Source organism: Schistocerca gregaria, chromosome 9 (genome assembly GCF_023897955.1).
Source record: "Schistocerca gregaria isolate iqSchGreg1 chromosome 9, iqSchGreg1.2, whole genome shotgun sequence".
NCBI lineage: Eukaryota > Metazoa > Arthropoda > Insecta > Orthoptera > Acrididae > Schistocerca > Schistocerca gregaria.
In genome coordinates, this window is record NC_064928.1 from 244,144,110 (window position 1) to 244,165,643 (window position 21,534).

Below are 21,534 nucleotides of genomic sequence, written 5' to 3' on the forward strand. Positions count from 1 at the left end.
CAACGATGATGACGAGCTGAAAGAACATGTTACCACATGGTTGAATACACAGGCGGCAACCTTCTATGAAGAAGGCATACAAAAACGTGGGCCATGCCATGATAAGTGCCTACGAAATTTCAGAAGCTATGTAGAAAAGTAGTTTAACAGTTGTAGATTTTTGTACAATAAATATTTTTTTCTGTATCTGTTTTATATAACCAAAGATGTTTAGTAGGATCACGATGACGACGACGACGACCACCACCACCACCACCACTACCACCACCACCACCCAGGGTGTCCTGTAGAATCTCAGAAAACAAACAACTCAGTACAAAAGCACACCCCAAAACCTAAATCAAAACCAGACAGATTGTTAAAAGACATATATTGGAATGACTGGCAGCAGGGCATTCAACAGAAGATATAATGAATGTGCCAGAGCATTTAAATACAGTACAAAACATTCTTGAAAGAGAGATAACATCATAAGAATCTGTAAAGTCAGTCGCCTGCTCCCTTTCCAAGAAAATTCCCACATACACAAAGCATTAATGAAAACATAAAAATTTGCTCAATGACGACATAAATATTGGCAACCATACTCCCAGTTTCATTTTACTTCTTGCTCCTCGCCTTCTCCTCCATCTCGCACTACTATATACTTACGTCCACTCATTATCATGGCTTCTCCCTCTCCCACTAAAAAAGAGAGTACAGGTCAAAGACAAACTAATGGCAATGGAATGTTCACAACACTACAAAACACAATACATACTTAGAAGTATAAAAACAAACAGAAAAGAGTGGTGTAAAACATAAAAATGCATAGAAACTAAAAATTAGGCTACAACTATCAGTGACCAAAGAAGAAAAATGACGACGTGCTAGCAGAGAGCATTTCCTTATGTAGGCCTGAAATCACCATAAGTGTTAACAAACTGTTTTTCAATCTAAATGCAAATAACTTGATTACAGACCACTGATTATGCCTTTCCTCCATAAAGTGAAACACATTTGCTGAAAAAAAGTGCATTTTTGTAGTTGAAATGACAAAACGAATACACCCTCAAGAATAACTATAAATACTTGAGCATAAAATGTTCAGTACATTACCATTCTCAGCCCACAGTCCCACTACATAAATTCAAGAGTGTATTACAAACTTGGCTAAAATACAGTGAATTCTCTTCAACTTAAGAACTCCCAGCCCATTAATCATTATAATATTGTGGCTCGAGCTGCCAGAGTTGGCAGTCATATGTGCGTGAATGAATGGTGAGTGTATTTATCTTTTTTTGCAATAAAGTCTGTTGCCGAAAGTTTATGAGTAAGTGTCTTAGCTGAGCCTGTCTGCAACTTCACTTGTTATCTTTACTACAAGTAACAATCTACCTTTTCTACAGTGTTGTTAATCATTATAATGTATACATGAAATGTATTTGCAGTTGCAAATATGAACAACCATCAGCTGTATGAGGGAATGACAACAATGAAAGTCTGTGCTGGACCAGGAGTCAAACCCGGATTTCCTTCCTTACATGAGCAGTCGCATTACCTACTTCGGTTGTGCATGCATGACCCATACCCATACCCAGACCTGAACTTCTATATGTCACTGTTCTTGCATCACAGCCTGTACTCGTACACACATTATATAATTCTGGTACAGGAATGATGACGTAGTTCAGGTCTGAACATGGGTCATGCATCGATAGCCAAAGCGCTTAAGGCGACCATTCACATAAATTTGGAAATCCAGGTTCAAGTCCTAGTCTGGCTCAAATTTTCATTGTCTTCGTGCTCTTATACATCTGAAGGTTATTCATATCTGCAACTATGAATACATTTAATGTGTTTTGTAATGGCTGTAGTGCCTGTTCCTTTGGACATGCATGTATGTTCGAAGGGATATTGCACTGTTCTTAACAGTGCAGGCACTGCAATATCATATTTTATTATATTCCTAAGTAATAAAGAAAATCTTTTAGTTCTTACACAAGCTAGTTGAATTCTGTGAGAATTGGTTATTGTGCAGATCTTAACTACACTGTAAACTTTGATGAAGCCAACTGTATGAAAAATACTGAAAGGCAAATAAAATATTCTGTTCAATTCCAGGCAGCTGAGAACCCCAGAAGGGCTCTTCTGGCTAAAAATGCCGTACACACATTTTTTGAAACTGCAGTATTCTTTTTTTCCCATACAAAGTTGTCATTGTGAACCTTTGTAATAGAATTCAAACAAAAATAGTGGTGAAAGTTTCAGAGTTTCTCAAAATGACTCAGATTTTGGTCATCTTCACCAGAAGAGAGCTGTAGATTAGTTCAACTTGTTGGGGACAACACAGAGGAGATTAAAATTGTGATATTGTTTACATTCCAAGAAGTGATGAATTGTAATTAAGCACTGTGATCTTAGGAAGTAAGTGTAACTTATAAGAATGTAGGCCTTCACAGCCATTGTCAATGAAGATAAAAGTTCTTGATTTTGGCACCAGGTCATTCCTTGAAGAATCTTTGGACTCGATATATTTCAGCCCCCTCCTGGGAACTGGCTGCACTTTCAGGTGTAGCTTGCCACTTTGACAGGGCAACTAAGCTTCTGGAATGCAGGTTTTTGTAATTATGTTTATGTTCTAGAGAGAAATATGGAAACAAGTGAGACCCTTCCCCTCTCCCCCCTCCAAGTTAATGTTAGATTATGCTAGTTTTCCCATGTTACCAATGTTGACTCTATAGCTTTCCAGTTATATATAGAGGAAAGTAATAATAATAACAATTTATTGCGTTGATAGGTCTTTGAGGCCTACAGCACAGAACTACAATAAGGGGGGGGGGGGGGGGGGGGGACATTACAAACACAAAACCCCAATAAAAGACATGTCTTTCAATCACAAGGGAGGTCCAGGTATCTGATGCAGATGGCCACTCCATCTTTTACAGTTTCTAGCATTGTCCTCCACTTCTTGAAGGATCATCACCACTCGATCCTTCCATCGCGTTCTTGGGTGTCCCCTTGGGAGTTTTCCCGCGGGTTGAGAGTGGAGGACATTCCACTTGTAAGATGTGGCCAAACCATTGTAATCGCCTCTGTCCCAATATTCGTCCAATGTGTGGCTGTCCAAACCTCTGGTACAGGTCTTTCTTTCTTTCTTTCTTTCTTCTTTCCCATTTACCTTCCATGTTATTGTAGATGAGTCCATAGATCTTCTGAAGTACGTTCTTTCAAACGCATATATTGAATCTTCTGTCATTACTGATGTCGCCCAAGTTCCACAACCGTATAAAAATACTGGCCTTACCAGCATCAAGGACAGATGTACTTTGTTCTTCTGAGACATCAGACGAGATTTAAAAAGGTTGTTCAGACTTAAGAACATTTGATTAGCACTTGTTATGCGTCAATGTACTTCTTTCGTCACTTCAAGTTGATTAATATCGAGCCCAGGTACTTGGACTCTTCAATTCCTTCGAAGGTATGCCTATCTACAAAAATGGAGGGAGGGAGAACTCGACGTCGTGATACTCAAAGATATTTAGTTTTGTCCTCATTCACCTCCAGCCCAATTTCCTTTGCATTTTGGAGGAATCTGGAAGTATCAGCACACATTTGCTCTAGAGTGTCACCAAGGATCACAACACCGTCAGCAAATGCCAGAATTGTGTCTGTTCCCACCATCTCCATTTCTCTGGTTGGCAAGTGTCATTGCTTACTTTTTCCAAGGCCCGGTTGAATAATATTGGCGCCAATGGACCTCCTTGTCTCAATCCATTTTGCCACACTGTACTTTACAAGTTGACTGGGAGTAGCAGGCTGCGATTAGATGGATGTATTTCGATGGGATGCCAAGTTCCTCTAACGTTTCCCATAATGCGACACAGTCAATGCTGTCATAAGCTTGCCGAAAATTGATGAAGATGAGGTGTAGTTCCTGATTGAACTCTTAGAATTTTTCTGTCAGCTGCCTCAAAGTAAATATGTGGTCAATAGTAGACTGTCCGAGGATGAACCCACATTGATATGTGCCTACAATTCCTTCAGCCAGCGGTTTCATTTGGTTTAGCAGCAAAGTTGTAAAGACTTTGTATCCAATTTCAATAAGTGAAATTCCTCGGTGGTTGGATACTTGGGTCACATCACCACTCTTGGAGATGGGACATATAATTGCTCCCTTCCATTCTTCAGGAATTATTTCTGCTGCCCAAATGGTGGATATTAATTGTTTCAATGCACAATACTATAATAATAGTAGTATGTGCACCCATTTACTGGGTGTCTTATTAGAGATGTAATTAACACTGTACTTTTTTTTTTTTTTTTTTTGCAGGTCTGCCGGGTAGCCTATGAGTTGATGCAGACTTTGCATGCGGATGCATCGGACCGCTTTAAATCACTCGACGACATATATTACTATGGGGGCCAGAACCAGCACACACAGGTTTGAACTAAATTTAATGTTCTTGCAACAACAGCCTACTTAACTGGTACTCCCTGAAAAGTATAGCTCTCCCCCACCCCTCCCTTCAGCTGCCAAGAATATCCTACAGAGAACAACAGCTGCTACATTGTTCATTAGATGTTGATCAGAAACATTGCTTAGGATATTATCACCAAAGTCCTTCTGGCATATGTCCACATTATCTTGTAAAATATTTACAGCAGATAAGATAAACTCGGTTACTGGATAACAGTTTTGACCTTAGTTTAGAAAATGAACCTGCATCATAAACAGTTGCATATATAACACCAAACTTGGATCAGAATGAGGTTCAGTGTTGATCTAAATTTGCTAAAGGACTGCATCACAATTATCATGCTTCAACTGAAGATAAACGGTGTGTATTGAACCAGTATCCTATAGCTTAAAATCCAAATGTTAATAGTAATATGCACACTGGAGTCAGTAATTGGTTCCTTTCATCAGATGTTGTCTCTCTATAGTTGTAATTCTTGCACAATATTTTTATTATGTCAAACCCAGTTTAAATTTTTAATCATTTAACTTCTAGATTTGGTTTTGTCTTTTACAGAATGCATGGTGAGCTCATTGGACATCATTGTTGGCTTCAGATAGTCGGCTATCTGTAAAGTAAACAAAAGAACAATCTAATTGTCTCTTCAATACAGATGCTGTTCACCCCAGTGGCTCAGATGGGAAGAAAGCAGCATGTGGCATATTCAGGCATCATGATTTCAAAATGACAGACACCATAGGGAATACCTCATTTGGCAGTTGATAGATAACAAGGTGCTGGCCACTTGACTTCAAACATGAAGAGTTACCAACCTTGGCATCACACCGAATTGGGCTTTCAGCAGTTCGCTGAATGATGCAAAACACATATTACTTTTTAATTGGATAGATAATCAGTCTATTCACTAAGCAGTGGCAGAACACACATAAAAGGCTGTTGTGATAGGCAAGCTTTCGGAGCCGGTGGCTCCTCCTTCAGGCAGAAGGGTTGAAGGGGAAGGAAAAGGTTTAGATAGGTCTAGGAAAAGGGGTAGATTTTGTGAAAGTCACCCAGAAATGCAGGTAAAGGGAAACTAACCATATGGGGTGAGATGTAAACACTGATTGTTGGGGGCTGTATTGGACGATATTTGAAAACCTGAGAGCTTAAAAGGTGGAAGACACGGTAATATGAACGACAAAGATTACTACTAAGAGCGAGAAGCTAAGTGTCTTGTACATAACAGCGGTGGGAGGTGGCAGTGAAAAATAGACAGGAGAGACAATGAAAGATGTAAAAACACTAAACTGGAGTGAAGGGAAGAGTAGTTACAGTGAAGGAAAGCTGAGGCGGAAGAAATTAACATAAATTAAGGCCAGGTGGGTGGCAAGAACCAATGACATGTTGTAGTGCGAGTTCACACCGGTGGAGTTCTGAGGAACTGATGTCTGGGGGAAGGTGTGGTGAAACAGGCGTCGAGGTCACGAATATCATGTCGTAGAGCATGCTCGGGAACAGGATATTGCGAGTTGCCAGTATATACCCTTTGCCTGTGTCCCTTCATCCTAATTGATAATTTGGTGGTATCATGCAGATATAGAAGGCTGAACAGTGTTTACAAAATAGCTGGTGTATAACGTGTTACTTCACAGGTGGTGCTCCCTTTGATAGTATATGTTTTGCCAGTTACAGGGCTGTTATAGGTGGTGGTAGGAGGGTGTGTAGGGCAAATCTTGCAGCGGGGTAAGAGCCATAGGGTAGGGAGATGGATGCAGAAGTAGTATAGGGTCTGACAAGAATATTGCGGAGATTTGGAGGGCGACAGAAAGCTGTTCTACTATTCTAGGTGTGGTGGTCAAAATTTCAGACAGAATGGATCTCATTTCAAGGCCAAATTTTAGGAAGTCATGGCCCTGTTGAAGTAGCTGTTTAACACATTCCAGACCAGGATAATACTGAGTCACCAATGGTGTGCTCTGAAGCTGTTTTGTGGAGGGATCAGCAGTACCAGGATTGGATGTGATGGCCTGGGATATCTGCTGTCTAACTAGGCTGGTGGGGTAATTACCTTTAGTGAAGGCTGATGTGAAAATGGTGGCATATTGCTGTAAGGAGTCTGCATCGAAACAAACATGTTTGCCTTAGCAACTATCAAAATGTAAGTACTGTTGTCTGCTGGTAGGTTTAATGTGGACGGCTGTGTGTAGCTGGCCGTCGGCGAGGAAGAGATCAATGTCGAGGAAAGTGGCATGGGATTGGGAATAGGACAATGTGAAATTTAACTGGGAGAAGTTATTCAGACATTCCAGGTATTTTAGCAGATTAGCCTCACCATGAGTCCATATGGTAAAAATGTCATCAATGTATCTAAACCAAACCAGGGGCTGAAAACTTATGGATTCCAGGAAAGCCTCTTCCAGGCAACCGATGAAAAAGCTGGCATAAGAAGGAGCCATCCTGGTTCCTATGGCCATACCCCAGATCTGTTTGTATGTCTACCCCTCAAAGCTGAAGTAGTTGTTGGTAAGTATGAAGTTGATTAAGGTGTGTGGGAAGGATGTCGTAGGTTTGGAATCAAGTGGGCACTGACCGAGGAAATGTTCAGCAGCAGGCAGACCATGTACGTGGGATGTTGGTATAGAGGGAGGTGGTGACAAGAAGGTGTGTGGTGGGAGTGAGATGGGCACAAATTTAAGACAATCCTTTGATGTAGGAGGGGAGTTTTTGTACTATGGGCTGCAGGTGTTGGTGAACTAAGGCAGATATATGTTCGATGGGTGCTTTGAAGCTGGCAACTATAGGATGGCTGGATTTCTGGATCTTAGGAACAAAGTAAAGGTTGGAGGTGTGTGGTTTGGGTGGGGTGACAAGTTCTATGGATTGAGGTGTTAGTGCTTGTGAGGGACCTGAGGTTTTAAGGAGAGACTGTGAGTCAGTTTCAATCACAGGGATGGGATCTTGATGACAGATGCTGTATGTAGAGGTGTCAGACAGCTGACATCGACCTTCACTATTATACTCCTTTCGGTCAAGTACTACAGTGGTAGATCCTTTGTCTGCTGGGAGGATTTGATGGAGTCATCAGCTTTTAGGGAACCTAGAGCCTGGAGTTCTGCAGAGGACAGGTTAGGGTCATGCTGTATGGACCTGAGGAATTCTTGAAAGCCCTGTATGGGATGATTTTGAGGTAGCGGTGGTGGATCAAGTTGGGATTGTGGTCTGAACTGTTCAAGCCAGGGTTTGCTGTTGAAGAGGTTTTGGGGTTGAGTTGCAAAGTGATATTTCCAATGGATATTAGATGTGAAGGAAAGGAGGTCTTTCACCAAAGCAGCATGATCAAATACAGGTTGAGGGCTGAAGCTGAGGCCCTTAGATGATACAGATAATTCAGGATGGGAGACTGCTTTAGATGGGAGGTTAAGGACAATATACTGTTGTGATTGGTTCTTGGTATTATGGGTTATTCTTGGTTTAGGAGGCGGCGATGGTGAAGGCTGTGGGATGTTAAGGATATTGGCCAAGCTCGGTTTGTAGGAGAGGAGTGGTGATTGATGGTGTGGATATTCGAGTAGTTGCAGAGGGACAGGAAGGGAAACACTACTGTTGAGGTAGTTTATGAGAAGGAAACATGAGGGGCAGATAATGTCAGGATTTTGTAGGGGGAGAGAAGTCTGGTAAAGTAGAAATTTGCTGATGAGTCATATAGGTCACAGATTAGCCGGGTAAGAGGAAGAGATTGCTGTATTTGAAACTATAAAAGAGCCTGGTATAGGGTAGGATTGCTGCCAGAACCAGGGGCATTCAATGTTAGGCCTTTTGAAGTAACTGCAAGGGACAAGCAGCTTTCAAGAAACAGCATATGGGTCCTTTGCTTTATCAAAACTAAGACATGTTTTCGAAAGGAATGGATGTAATATGAAATGGGATTCATCATAGGAAGAGAGGAGATAAAAATCATGAGTGTGAAAAAAAAGGAAGAAAAGCAATGAAAAAAGATGGAAAAATTAGAAAAAAATCTGTACGTAAATCATTAATAAGAGGTAATGAATGGGCGCTCTATGTAGATACAAAAAAATCGATTGGGAAAGTCTTGAAAACAGACTAAATTTTAGAAACTGGGTTACACAAAAAGTGAAAGTCTTAGGAGAAAATGTAAACTACCTAGCTTGGCAATGAAAGTGACAAAGGAGAACGCAATAAAAGTCGATCAGAGCGATTTGCCGAAAAACGAGTGTACAAAAACGTGAGAGATTATGTATAAACAAGAAAAGTGGATGGTGGAAAGGAAAAAATGTCAAATTTGCTCTTTTACAGTTTCAAATACAGTAATCTCTTGCTCCTACCTGGCTAATATGTGACCTATATGCCTCCTCAGCAAATTTCCATTCTACCAGACTTCTCTCCTACAAAATCCTGCAGTTATCTGCCCCTCATGTTTCCTTCTCATAAACTACCTCAACAGTAGTGTTTCCCTTCCTGTTCCTCTGCAGCTCCCTAAACAGCCACACCATCAACCACCAACTCTGTTACATACAATTCACTTTGCTTCTCACTGTCTTGCATATTACTGTGTCTTACACCTTTAAGCTCTCAGGTTTTCTAATCTTGTCCAATACAGTCCCCACCAATCAGTGTTTCCTTCTCATCCCATACGGTAAGTCTCTCCTGGCCTGCGGTTATGGGTGACTTTCCCAAAATCTACCCCTTTGCCTAGACCTTTCCAGCCCTTTTCCTTCCCCTTCAACCCTTCTGCCTGAAGGAGGAGTCAGAGGCTCCGAAAGCTTGCCTATCACAACAGCCTTTTATGGTTCTGCCGCTGCTCGGTGAGTAGATTTTTTACCTATCCAATTAAATAATTTTGATTGTCTTAAAAAAAAAAAAAAAAAAAAAACAAAACAAAACAAAAAAAAAACAGGTTATTGGCCATGGATGTAGGCAGATTTCTGTGTGAACAAAAGTTTACAGGTTTTAAAGTTATCGTAATCCAAGGCTAAATAAACTATTGTCACACAGCAGCAGAAGTATACATCTGCATGAGTTCAGCTTTCATTAATCTGGAGGTTGTTTTGAATACCACATCATTTACTGGGCATGGCCCTTTTGGAGGTGGTATGTCCTTCCGTTCTTTTGGCTTTTGAAACTGACTTACCCATCTAGATGTACAGGAACCTATAGTTTAATGTGGCCTCCAAATCATGGTGCAGCTTGGCATTTTTTACATTAACAAATTGTACCAGAGGTGGAAGAAGAAAGGGTGTGGCAGTGATCAGGGATCAAACTCTAGACCGTTGGTTCCCAACCTCTGCATTACACATAGAAAATAAGAGGTACTGTTTGTTAACACTAACGAAGTTGGACATAACACCCACAGGTTGTGCTGGAATTTTGTTACGTTCCTTGCTTCTCTTTTCATTCATACACAATAGGCTCTGGTCTTCACAATTGTAAATAGTGGTAAATTAATGTGATACTCTTCAGACATTTTCCGATAGAAATGAGTACTAGCCACTGACCATTCGAGAGGATGTGGGAAGGAAAAGAAAAGGTAGTTCTGTTTTATGAGACTTGTTTTTCATGGGGTCTGAGACTGATTGCAGTTTCATTATTTGACAATATTTGTTCCTTCATTTGAATTGGTCCCAGACATTTCCTTGTCAATCTATAAGAATTAGGAAAATAGTTGCTAATATAATTTACTATTGATAACTATGAGAGGATTTATATCAAAAGGAATAAAAATAAGCCTAACATTAACCTGGAGTGATTTTAGTAAACTAAATTACTTTTGAAAATGAAGTTTCAATGTGTCTCACTCAGAAAATCTGCAGTCCACTTTTATTAATAGCAGTGAGATGCAGACTTTAACGGGGGCTATACGAAATCTGAGAGTTGTTCAATGGTGGGAAGTGCAGGCTGGGAGTTAGTAGGGAGACAGGGAAGCAAAAGAAACTGATCAGGGGACAAACTGGAGGTGGGTAGCAAAAGTAGACGAATGAGTGAGTGGAAGATGAACTGAATAAATTCTGTGCTAGTTTCCACAAGGTAAAAGAAAACAGAGATGAAGTGTAATGTAAGGTGGATGGATTATTAATAAATACATTTCTGACTGTTAAAATCGCACTACCAGGAAGGACATCAGGTAACTAAATTTTGGTTGTTGTAAGTATACAGTATAGTATGAAGAATACATGATGACCATTCTAGGTAATTTGGAGGGTGCGAAATTGAGTACATGGAGCTGCCATCTCTGGCACTGACAACAGCTCTGACCTGGCCGCTCATCAGGTGGAGCTGAGCTCAGATGAAAGGTACAGGTATCAGTGGTGTGTGCTCATTGGCATTCTGTACTGTCACACCTGGTGCCGATTTTAAGTGGCAGTGACAGATGCAATGTAGTGAAATTTGTTATACACTGCCACATCCATCATGACACAGTGCACGGAGCTGGGACTCATGTGATGTGAAAAGATGATGAGCTGCCACTCCCATGTCCAGTTTCATTGTCAGACACTCCATGTCTGCACAACTTTCGGCTGTCACGTGGAGAAAAAAAATGCGACAGTACTGTGGCCATGCTGACAGTCCACAATGTTCAAGCCATTTGTCGCAAAGACAGTGGGAATCCTTATCCCACTATAAATAGGCTCATTTCATGAATTGTAGTATATGACGTGACATGATGTGAGCAAACAGTATGTCTGTCCTATCGTGTGCTGTTAGTGCTAGGCCACCGAGATCTTACTATGAGGCTTGGAGTATGGCCTTTTTGACCTGTCGATCCAATAGTTGTGCGACAGCATCCATCGGGGTCCCACATCACATCACAGAACAGTGAGCTGCAATCTATTGATAGTCCACAGTTCTGACAGTAATTGTTTCTCCTTCTAACACTATGCATAATATTATGTTCATTTGTGAGAACGAGTTTAAAATGTGACTTTGTGTACAAGATACCAGCTGCGTATGGTATTTTACAGACTAGAAGACACTATGGACTATATGACATACCTCAATTTTTAAGCAATTAAAAAGAAAATACACTTTTCTACTATTTATGTTACTGGATTGCAAAACGAGAATGAGAAAAATCCTTAGTTTGGTTTTATAAACTGACCTTAAAAATCATCATCTAGTTTTCGCCATTTAGAATTCAATCCTCTGTTTGCACATTTAATCTTCATCTTTTTTTCAGTTCCTCTTTACTAGCTCACCAATCACGAATGGATTTTTCTATTGGTGGAGGGTCAAAATGCTGCTATGTTTCCATTTTGTTCTGCATGTGCATTTTATAGCCTGCATCCTAAGAATACCTTTTGTTTAACACAAATCGTTTCTTACTGACCACAAAGTGTTTATAGAGTGCATTAAACATATTCACATTAATTAAGAGTTGTCTACTAGAATTATTATCTGCACTCACTACTTACATTCCTGATAATCTTCTTAACCTAACCTTACAGATCAAAAAAATTATTTCGAACTGCAGCAGTGTTCTGATGACAACTTTTCCTTTGTTTACTTCTTTTCAAGTGTGATTTGTGCAAACTGAAATCCATTATTTTATAGTGTCTCTAGATTGTGAGCTGTTGACTGTAGGCTAAATTTTTTTTGCTTGAAATTGGTCCCACTTCACAGTAAAACAATCTGTGATTAATGTTTGTACAGGGGGATTCCTTCTTTATAGCTGGATATGAGTTCACTTGCCATAATTGAAGATCAACTGGTTTATATAATCAGCTCTTAAATACTAATAAACACAGTTGAAACATCAGGTATTGTAGTAGTATTTCAGTAGTCTGTGTGCAGATATTTTGAAGAGTGGCGATATACAGTGAACAAAGTCAGTTTTAAACGGCATTCCTTGCAGAATGCCAATGCTGTTCGTCAGGAGTAAAAATTTATTATTATTTGATTGAACTGTGTTTACAAGGAGGACGCAATAGAATCGAAAATTAACGATAAAAATTACTTCTTTTTGTCAAAATAAAATGTTAATGCTGGCATTAAAAAGTTTATAGGAAAATATTAGTTAATATAGCCACATTAAACCATGATTTCATTGTCAAGTAAAATGTAGCCTTTTTCTCATATTTGACTTCCCATATGGAGGTAAGTGTAGAGAAGGTGAGAGCAGCAGCAGAGTTGAGGATACAGTGGCTATATCGAGTAATGAAAATTGTGTGCAGACAGATGATGATCCCAGAAGACTGGAAGAAGGGAATAATTGTTCCGATCTTTAAGAAGGGGAATAGAAAAGAGTGCAATAACTATCGGAGGATAACATTGATGAGTCATTGTGCAAAGATTTTGGAGACAGTTTTGCAAGCACGAATTTGGGCAATATTAGAAGGAAGAATGAGAGAAGAGCAACATGGCTTGAGAACAGGAAGGTCCAAATTTTTGCTGTAAGGCCACTGCAGGAACAGCACTATGAATACGGAATAGATCTACCTAATGACCTTCATGGACATTGAAAAAGCATATGTAGAAGCAAAGTGTGGAAAGCCCTAGAGAACAGAGGAGTAGCAAAACAGATTATTTGTAGGATAAGGAAAATTTACCATGGAAGTGTGAGAAGAGAGATCAGCTTGGATTGAGCAGAAGAAAGGAAGACGAAAGCTATGGTTCCAGAATGAGATTTTCACTCTGCAGTGGGGTGTGCGCTGATACGAAACTTCCTGGCAGATTAAAACTGTGTGCCCGACCGAGACTCGGACTCGGGATTTTTGCCTTTCGCGGGCAATTGCTCTACCATCTGAGCTACCGAAGCACGACTCACGCCCGGTACTCACAGCTTTTACTTCTGCCAGTATCTCGTCTCGGTCGGGCACACAGTTTTAATCTGCCAGGAAGTTTCATATCAGCGCACACTCCGCTGCAGAGTGGAAATCTCGTTCTGGAAACATCCCCCGGGCTGTGGCTAAGCCATGTATCCACAGTATCCTTTCTTTCAGGAGTGCTAGTTCTGCAAGGTTCGTAGGAGAGCTTCTGCAAAGTTTGGAAGGTAGGAGGCGAGGTACTGGCAGAAGTAAAGCTGTGAGTACCGGGCGTGAGTCATGCTTCGGTAGCTCAGATGGTAGAGCACTTGCCTGCAAAAGGCAAAGGTCCCGAGTTCAAGTCTTGAAAGCTATGGTGTTTGCAGATAAACTGGTGATTTCGGGTAATAAGGAGGAGGAAGTACAAGAGCCACTGGATGTATGGGAATGAACAGTAAAAGAATATGGGATGAAATTTAGTATAAGTAAGAGTGAGATGATTATCACAACAAGAAAGGAGAGGAACAACTGGAATAACAATTGGTGGGGAACGATTGAGGAGAGTGGAGAGTTTAAAATACATCGGAAGCCTGATACAGGAAGATGTAAAAACAACAGAGAAATAAACGTGCGAGTGAGAGAAAAGCAGAAGCATTTTGGAAGAGTATCAGAAGCCTGATATGAAGCAAGGATGTACCCCTAATCAGTAAAAAGGTTATATACCGGTCATACATGCAGCTTTACTGTATGATTAAATGATGATGGCATCCTCTTGGGTAAAATATTCCGGAGGTAAAATAGTCCCCCATTCGGATCTCCGGGCGGGGACTACTCAGGAGGATGTCGTTATCAGGAGAAAGAAAACTGGCGTTCTACGGATCGCAGCGTGGAATGTCAGATCCCTTAATCGGGCAGGTAGGTTAGAAAATTTAAAAAGGGAAATGGATAGGTTAAAGTTAGATATAGTGGGAATTAGTGAAGTTCGGTGGCAGGAGGAACAAGACTTCTGGTCAGGTGACTACAGGGTTATAAACACAAAATCAAATAGGGGTAATGCAGGAGTAGCTTTAATAATGAATAGGAAAATAGGAATGCGGGTAAGCTACTACAAACAGCATAGTGAACGCATTATTGTGGCCAAGGTAGATACGAAGCCCACACCTACTACAGTAGTACAAGTTTATATGCCATCTAGCTCTGCAGATGATGAAGAAATTGAAGAAATGTACGATGAAATAAAAGAAATTATTCAGATAGTGAAGGGAGACGAAAATTTAATAGTAATGGGTGACTGGAATTCGAGTGTAGGAAAAGGGAGAGAAGGAAACATAGTAGGTGAATATGGATTGGGGCTAAGAAATGAAAGAGGAAGCCGCCTAGTAGAATTTTGCACAGAGCACAACTTAATCATAGCTAACACTTGGTTTAAGAATCATGAAAGAAGGTTGTATACGTGGAAGAACCCTGGAGATACTAAAAGGTATCAGATAGATTATATAATGGTAAGACAGAGATTTAGGAACCAGGTTTTAAGTTGTAAGACATTTCCAGGGGCAGATGTGGACTCTGACCACAATCTATTGGCTATGACCTGTAGATTAAAACTGAAGAAACTGCAAAAATGTGAGAAATTAAGGAGATGGGACCTGGATAAACTGAAAGAACCAGAGGTTGTACAGAGTTTCAGAGAGAGCATAAGGGAACAATTGACAGGAATAGGGGAAAGAAATACAGTAGAAGAAGAATGGGTAGCTCTGAGGGATGTAGTAGTGAAGGCAGCAGAGGATAAAGTAGGTACAAAGACGAGGGCTGCTAGAAATCCTTGGGTAACAGAAGAAATATTGAATTTAATTGATGAAAGGAGAAAATATAAAAATGCAGTAAATGAAGCAGGCAAAAAGGAATACAAACGTCTCAAAAATGAGATCGACAGGAAGTGCAAAATGGCTAAACAGGGATAGCTAGAGGACAAATGTAAGGATGTAGAAGCTTATCTCACTAGGGGTAAGATAGATACTGCCTACAGGAAAATTAAAGAGACCTTTGGAGAGAAGAGAACCACGTGTATGAATATCAAGAGCTCTGATGGCAGCCCAGTTCTAAGCAAAGAAGGGAAGGCAGAAAGGTGGAAGGAGTATATAGAAGGTTTATACAAGGGCGATGTACTTGAGGACAATATTATGGAAATAGAAGAGGATGTAGATGAAGACGAAATGGGAGATACGATACTGCGTGAAGAGTTTGACAGAGCACTGAAAGACCTGAGTCGAAACAAGGCCCCCGGAGTAGACAACATTCCATTAGAACTACTGACGGCCTTGGGAGAGCCAGTCATGACAAAACTCTACCAGCTGGTGAGCAAGATGTATGAGACAGGCGAAATACCCTCAGACTTCAAGAAGAATATAATAATTCCAATCCCAAAGAAAGCAGGTGCTGACAGATGTGAAAATTACCGAACTATCAGTTTAATAAGCCACGGCTGCAAAATACTAACGCGAATTCTTTACAGACGAATGGAAAAACTGGTAGATGCAGACCTTGGGGAGGATCAGTTTGGATTCCGTCGAAATGTTGGAACACGTGAGGCAATACTGACCTTACGACTTATCTTAGAAGAAAGATTAAGAAAAGGCAAACCTACGTTTCTAGCATTTGTAGACTTAGAGAAAGCTTTTGACAATGTTGACTGGAATACTCTTTTTCAAATTCTAAAGGTGGCAGGGGTAAAATACAGGGAGCGAAAGGCTATTTATAATTTGTACAGAAACCAGATGGCAGTAATAAGAGTCGAGGGGCATGAAAGGGAAGCAGTGGTTGGGAAAGGAGTGAGACAGGGTTGTAGCCTCTCCCCGATGTTATTCAATCTGTATATTGAGCAAGCAGTAAAGGAAACAAAAGAAAAATTTGGAGTAGGTATTAAAATTCATGGAGACGAAGTAAAAACTTTGAGGTTCGCCGATGACATTGTAATTCTGTCAGAGACGGCAAAGGACTTGGAAGAGCAGTTGAACGGAATGGACAGTGTCTTGAAAGGAGGATATAAGATGAACATTAACAAAAGCAAAACGAGAATAATGGAATGTAGTCAAATTAAATCGGGTGATGCTGAGGGAATTAGATTAGGAAATGAGACACTTAAAGTAGTAAAAGAGTTTTGCTATTTAAGAAGTAAAATAACTGATGATGGTCGAAGTAGAGAGGATATAAAATGTAGACTGGCAATGGCAAGGAAAGCGTTTCTGAAGAAGAGAAATTTGTTAACATCGAATATAGATTTATGTATCAGGAAGTCGTTTCTGAAAGTATTTGTTTGGAGTGTAGCCATGTATGGAAGTGAAACATGGACGATAACTAGTTTGGACAAGAAGAGAATAGAAGCTTTCGAAATGTGGTGCTACAGAAGAATACTGAAGATAAGGTGGATAGATCACGTAACTAATGAGGAGGTATTGAATAGGATTGGGGAGAAGAGAAGTTTGTGGCACAACTTGACTAGAAGAAGGGATCGGTTGGTAGGACATGTTTTGAGGCATCAAGGGATCACAAATTTAGCATTGGAGGGCAGCGTGGAGGGTAAAAATCGTAGAGGGAGACCGAGAGATGAGTAGACTAAGCAGATTCAGAAGGATGTAGGTTGCAGTAGGTACTGGGAGATGAAGCAGCTTGCACAGGATAGAGTAGCATGGAGAGCTGCATCAAACCAGTCTCAGGACTGCAGACAACAACAACAACAACAACAACAACCGGTCATACTATGTCCCGATCCTGACATATGCAACAGAAACCTGGATTATGAAAGGAAGAGAGAAAAGCAAAGTACAAGCTAGAGAGATGAAATACTTGAGACATGGTATTGGAGTGACAAAGATAGACAGGTTAAGAAATGAGAGGATCAGAGAGTTAATGAAGGTGGAACCATTACAGGAGGAGGTAGAGAAGTCAAGGCTGAGATGGTGTGGACGCATTAAGAGAATGGAGTAGAAGAGGATACACGAGATGAAACTGGAAGGAAAGAGACCAAGAGGCAGATGGCTGAAAGGAGGAGAGGAGTGCGTCCAGAAGAAAGGAGAGGACTGGACCAGGTTGAAGACAGAGAGGCCTATGTTCCTTACAGACCCAACCGGAGGCTGGATTATGACATACACAAATCACCATGTATTAGATACAGTGATCAATTTAATGAGGTAATCCCCTACAGTCTATAATGGTACTATGAAATACATGCCTCACAGATACACACACACAAGTTAATGTATTTAGTGTGTGTAGAATCAGATAAATCACAACATTAGGAATAAAATTAATGTCTTGTACCAGAACTGTTTTATGTGTAAATGTGACTGAAATATAATGTAAATTTAGGCTATGAAAACACAAGTCATACTCTTAATTCAAGAGGAACTTGTACGTTCCTCCATACTATCCTCTCACTGGATGAGATTTTCGCCCTCCTCCCGACATGCAGATGGCACAGGTAGCAAGCTCACAAACTTCATTGATTGGATTCTGTATTGCCAGGTCTGGGAAAGGTCTGTGATGGTTGACAAAACATCTATAGCGATGTTAAATTTTTTTATGACCACCAGTAAACATCTAAGAATAGAACTCCCTTGTGTAAAGACAGCTTCAGACGACGTCTGATTACAATTGAGTTCATGTGTTCAGTATTTGACTTTAAGGTCTAAGTGAGAAAAAGTCTGAAATTATGTTTAAAGTTTGTTGGAACTTGCTAAGTGATCTCAGTAAAGTCCAGATATTTCTGCACTGTCAGTTATGCTGCCTCAAGACAGACACACAATCTCCAACTATTATAGTTGTATTAATGTGTTAAACTTTTAACATAATCTACTCATTTGGAGGTATAATCTTATGGCGCCACTCTAAATTTGGTTAACAGTTACACGACACATTAAAAATCGGACATTTGTAGCTTGTGGAAGCTGTTAAGTGAGCAAAATATGCAATTGGTAGTGACTTCTTTCTCCCTTTCCCTCTCTCATGCACATGCATACGTTTGCTTCTGTATCTGTCAATTTTTGGATATGAAACACATATTCTGATACTCTGACTTGTGTCAACAGGTTGCTGTCATCCCGCATAAGCCTCGAGCTGGTAGCCGAGGTGAGCTGGAACTGAGGCCGGGAGATGCAGTCAGTGTTGCGGGTAACCACTGGGATGGCTGGAGCAAAGGCCGGTCCATTCGGACTGGGCAGATTGGCCTTTACCCATCATTCAAGGTACGGCTTGCAGCACCGACTCCTCAGTTTCTGTAAGTCGGTGTGGTCTGAAAAGTAAAAAATGACTTACTGGAGATACACAGAGTAATTTAAGGTGGTTGGTCTACAGGAAGAACTATATTTCACAATATTTTTTTAAATAAATGATTTACAGTAGTTCAGCTGATTGCCGTGACCATACTGTAGTCTTTTCTTCTCATTATATCTACTTTACTACAGGTGCTAAATGCCCTCCAATTTCCTCTTCCTTAATTTGCTGCTAACTTTATCCGTTTTTCATGTCATCTGAAATTCTGGGCTTTAGTCTTCCTCTCTCTCACACATCTGTGTGATATTTCCTTTGGTGACTCCTCAGCAGAGGTCCTTGTTCTCCCTCCTATCATTTTCTTTGCTTCCTAGGTCTTAGAATTACTTCTTCTTTCATCATTATGTTAATTGTTTCACCTCAAGTATTTGTTTCCATAAGTACATTTAATATATGTCAAAATATTTTTCCTCTTTCTTTTTGCCTGGCCACAATTTACTATTGTATAATACTCTGCCTCAGTCAACTTCACTTACTTACAGATCAGTATGAGAAAAAACAGAACAGGAAAAGAAAAGTTCTGTTGCTAGAAAGCAGTCATGTGAGAGGTGTAGTCCAGCAGCTACAGGAAAAATTAGGTGCAGTGTACAAAGTCACAAGTTTTGTGAAAAAAGTGCTACCCCAAGGCCAGTAAAAGATAACTTAGGATAAATGTGGCAGGATATCAGTAAAAATAAGATACAGCTGGTGGAACTGGAAATAGCCTGGCAAAAAATGAAAAATACTGGGATATGAGAGGTTATCTGAACAACATAGGAGCAGCTACTGAGCACATAAGTGTGGGTTTTGTGGAGCCATGACCAGTCCTTGGTTAACTCTACTGTAAAGTGAGTAAACATGGCGAATGGGGGGGGGGTTGCTTGAGATTCATGCAAAATCCTATGTTGGTGCTATTCCAGTAGTTGCTACAAGATTATGTGGATATACTTCTAATGGCCTATACGTAAACAGAAGGATAAGGACAAATCATAACAGGAAGTGTCCACTAACACACAAAGGCAGATCCCTGTTATTGGGATCAGGTGAGGCATTACTCTAGGTCGAATTCGGTATTCAGCCAGACAGTATTAAAGGAAATTAAATTTGTTGCACTCCCTGTTCATCTAATAAGACTAGGTGAAATCGGCTTGCTTCATCAGAATACTGACATGGTAAAAATAAAGTAAATGTACTGTTGATTTTTTGAAAGACATTAGTGTTTGGAAAGAAATTGATGTCACTTGTCTGCCTGAACACCATATAACCACAGGGGTAGCAAATTTTAATGCAAGTTGTTATAAATTAACTGCATATCCGGGTAATTTCAATATGCATGAATGAGGAGTTGTCACATTCATAAAAAAGAATGTAAATTTTAAAAAAATGTTGAACTAATAAATTCTCTGTGAGTCACAAATAGAACAGTGGTTTTCAACCTTGGGATTTCATTATTCCTGAGTGCAATCAGATATTATCAAGCACTACAGGGGGCAGGGCAGGGCTACCAGGTGTAGTGTCGGGAGGTCATGTAGGAAGAAGAGGAGAGGAGAGGAGAGGAGAGGGGAGGGGAGGGGAGGGGAGGGGAGGGGAGGGGAGGGGAGAAGGGTAAAAGACTGGTGGGTGCACCAGCAGAGCAGCACACAAGATTTCGGGAGTGGAGAATGTGTTGTTAGGATAACTGCCATCAGTGTGGTTCAGAAAAGCCGGCAATGGAGGGGAGGATGCAGATAACCCAGGTTGTGAAACAGGCATTGAAAGCAAACATTTTATGTTCAGTTGCATGTTGTGCCACAGGATGGACCACCCACTTTGCTCTTGGTCACAATTTGGCAGTGATTGTTTGTCCTGGTGGACATCCATACCAATATAAAAAGTTCGGGATGACGACAGTTCAAACGTCCAGCCATCCAGATTTAGGTTTTTCATGATTATCCCTAAATTACTCGAGGCGAATGCAAGGATGGTTCCTTTGATAGGGCATGGCTGATTTCTATCCTTGACACAATCCGAGCTTAAGCTCGTCTCGAATGACCTAGATATCGAACAGACATTTTAATCTTCGTTTCTTCCTTCAGTATAAAAAACTGTGCAGTGATCGGTGCAGAGCTGGAAAATGATGTGGCTGCTTTCACAGGTGGCAAAGCCCCTGATGCGATAGGATAAGCCTGTGACAGGACTGGAGTAGGAAGTGCTGGGTGGAGTGGAAAGTTGTTGCACATGGGTCTTCCACACATATATGATCCCTGTGGCAAGGTGTTGGGAGTAGTAGAGTGGCATAGGGCTGGACTATAATGTTGTGATGGTTGGGTGGGCATGGGGACACCACTTTAGGAGGGGTGGGAAGGATCTTCGGTAGGATGTCGTTCATTTCAGCTGTTCCAGTCCGGAGTGGTATTGGGTGATGAAGGCAGATGTGATGATTGTGTCAGGATTTGTTTTGAGGCTGTATATCAGTGTCATTTCTTCTGCTGAGAAGTTGGTGTTTGAAGGGCTGGTGGAAGGTTAGTAAGGCCAAGTGGGAGCTAAGGAATTCCTGGAAGATGACCAGGGATTGATTAGGTGGAACCAGAAAAGGTGATGGTCATTGTAAAGGAGGGTTTGGGATCCAGAGAAAGGAATTTTTATGGTCAGGCCATTGGGGAGGGGTGGGGAGATTCCATGTTTTAGAGAGCATATAAGGAATAGGATGTGGGGCTGAGTTTCAGCCAGGGAAAGGGATACTTTTCTGAACTGGTGCAGTAAGATAGAGTAGGTTTCATTGTGGCAGGGACGGCACTGGGGAAATGCAAAATGACATAAGAAACAGGCAAATAGATGCATTAGGTGGTTATAAAGGGAACAGGATAACAAGAAAAGACATGTAAAAAGGTATGCAAATATGTGCTAAAAAGTGAGGGGGGGGGAAAAAAAGACGGAATGCCTGAGGTACAGGAAAATCTGCATGTTGGGATAAAGGAGGAGGGGGAGGGAGTATTGGTTAGGTTCACAACTTTCTGTGGGTAAGGTAGGTGTAGAAAATAAGAAGATGAGGGAGG

General features: G+C 40.7%; 1 protein-coding gene across 7 annotated transcripts in view; it reads left to right on the forward strand.

Annotated features, from left to right (window-relative positions):
• Positions 1 to 21,534, forward strand: part of LOC126291845 (alpha-(1,6)-fucosyltransferase-like) — a 367,775-nt gene that overhangs the window by 339,337 nt on the left and 6,904 nt on the right. For all 7 annotated transcript variants that reach the window (XM_049985560.1, XM_049985563.1, XM_049985564.1 and 4 more), the window contains 2 exons: positions 4,313 to 4,423; positions 18,280 to 18,435. In XM_049985560.1, coding sequence (XP_049841517.1) covers positions 4,313 to 4,423; positions 18,280 to 18,435 — 267 coding nt within the window. The remainder of the gene's footprint in view (positions 1 to 4,312; positions 4,424 to 18,279; positions 18,436 to 21,534) is intronic.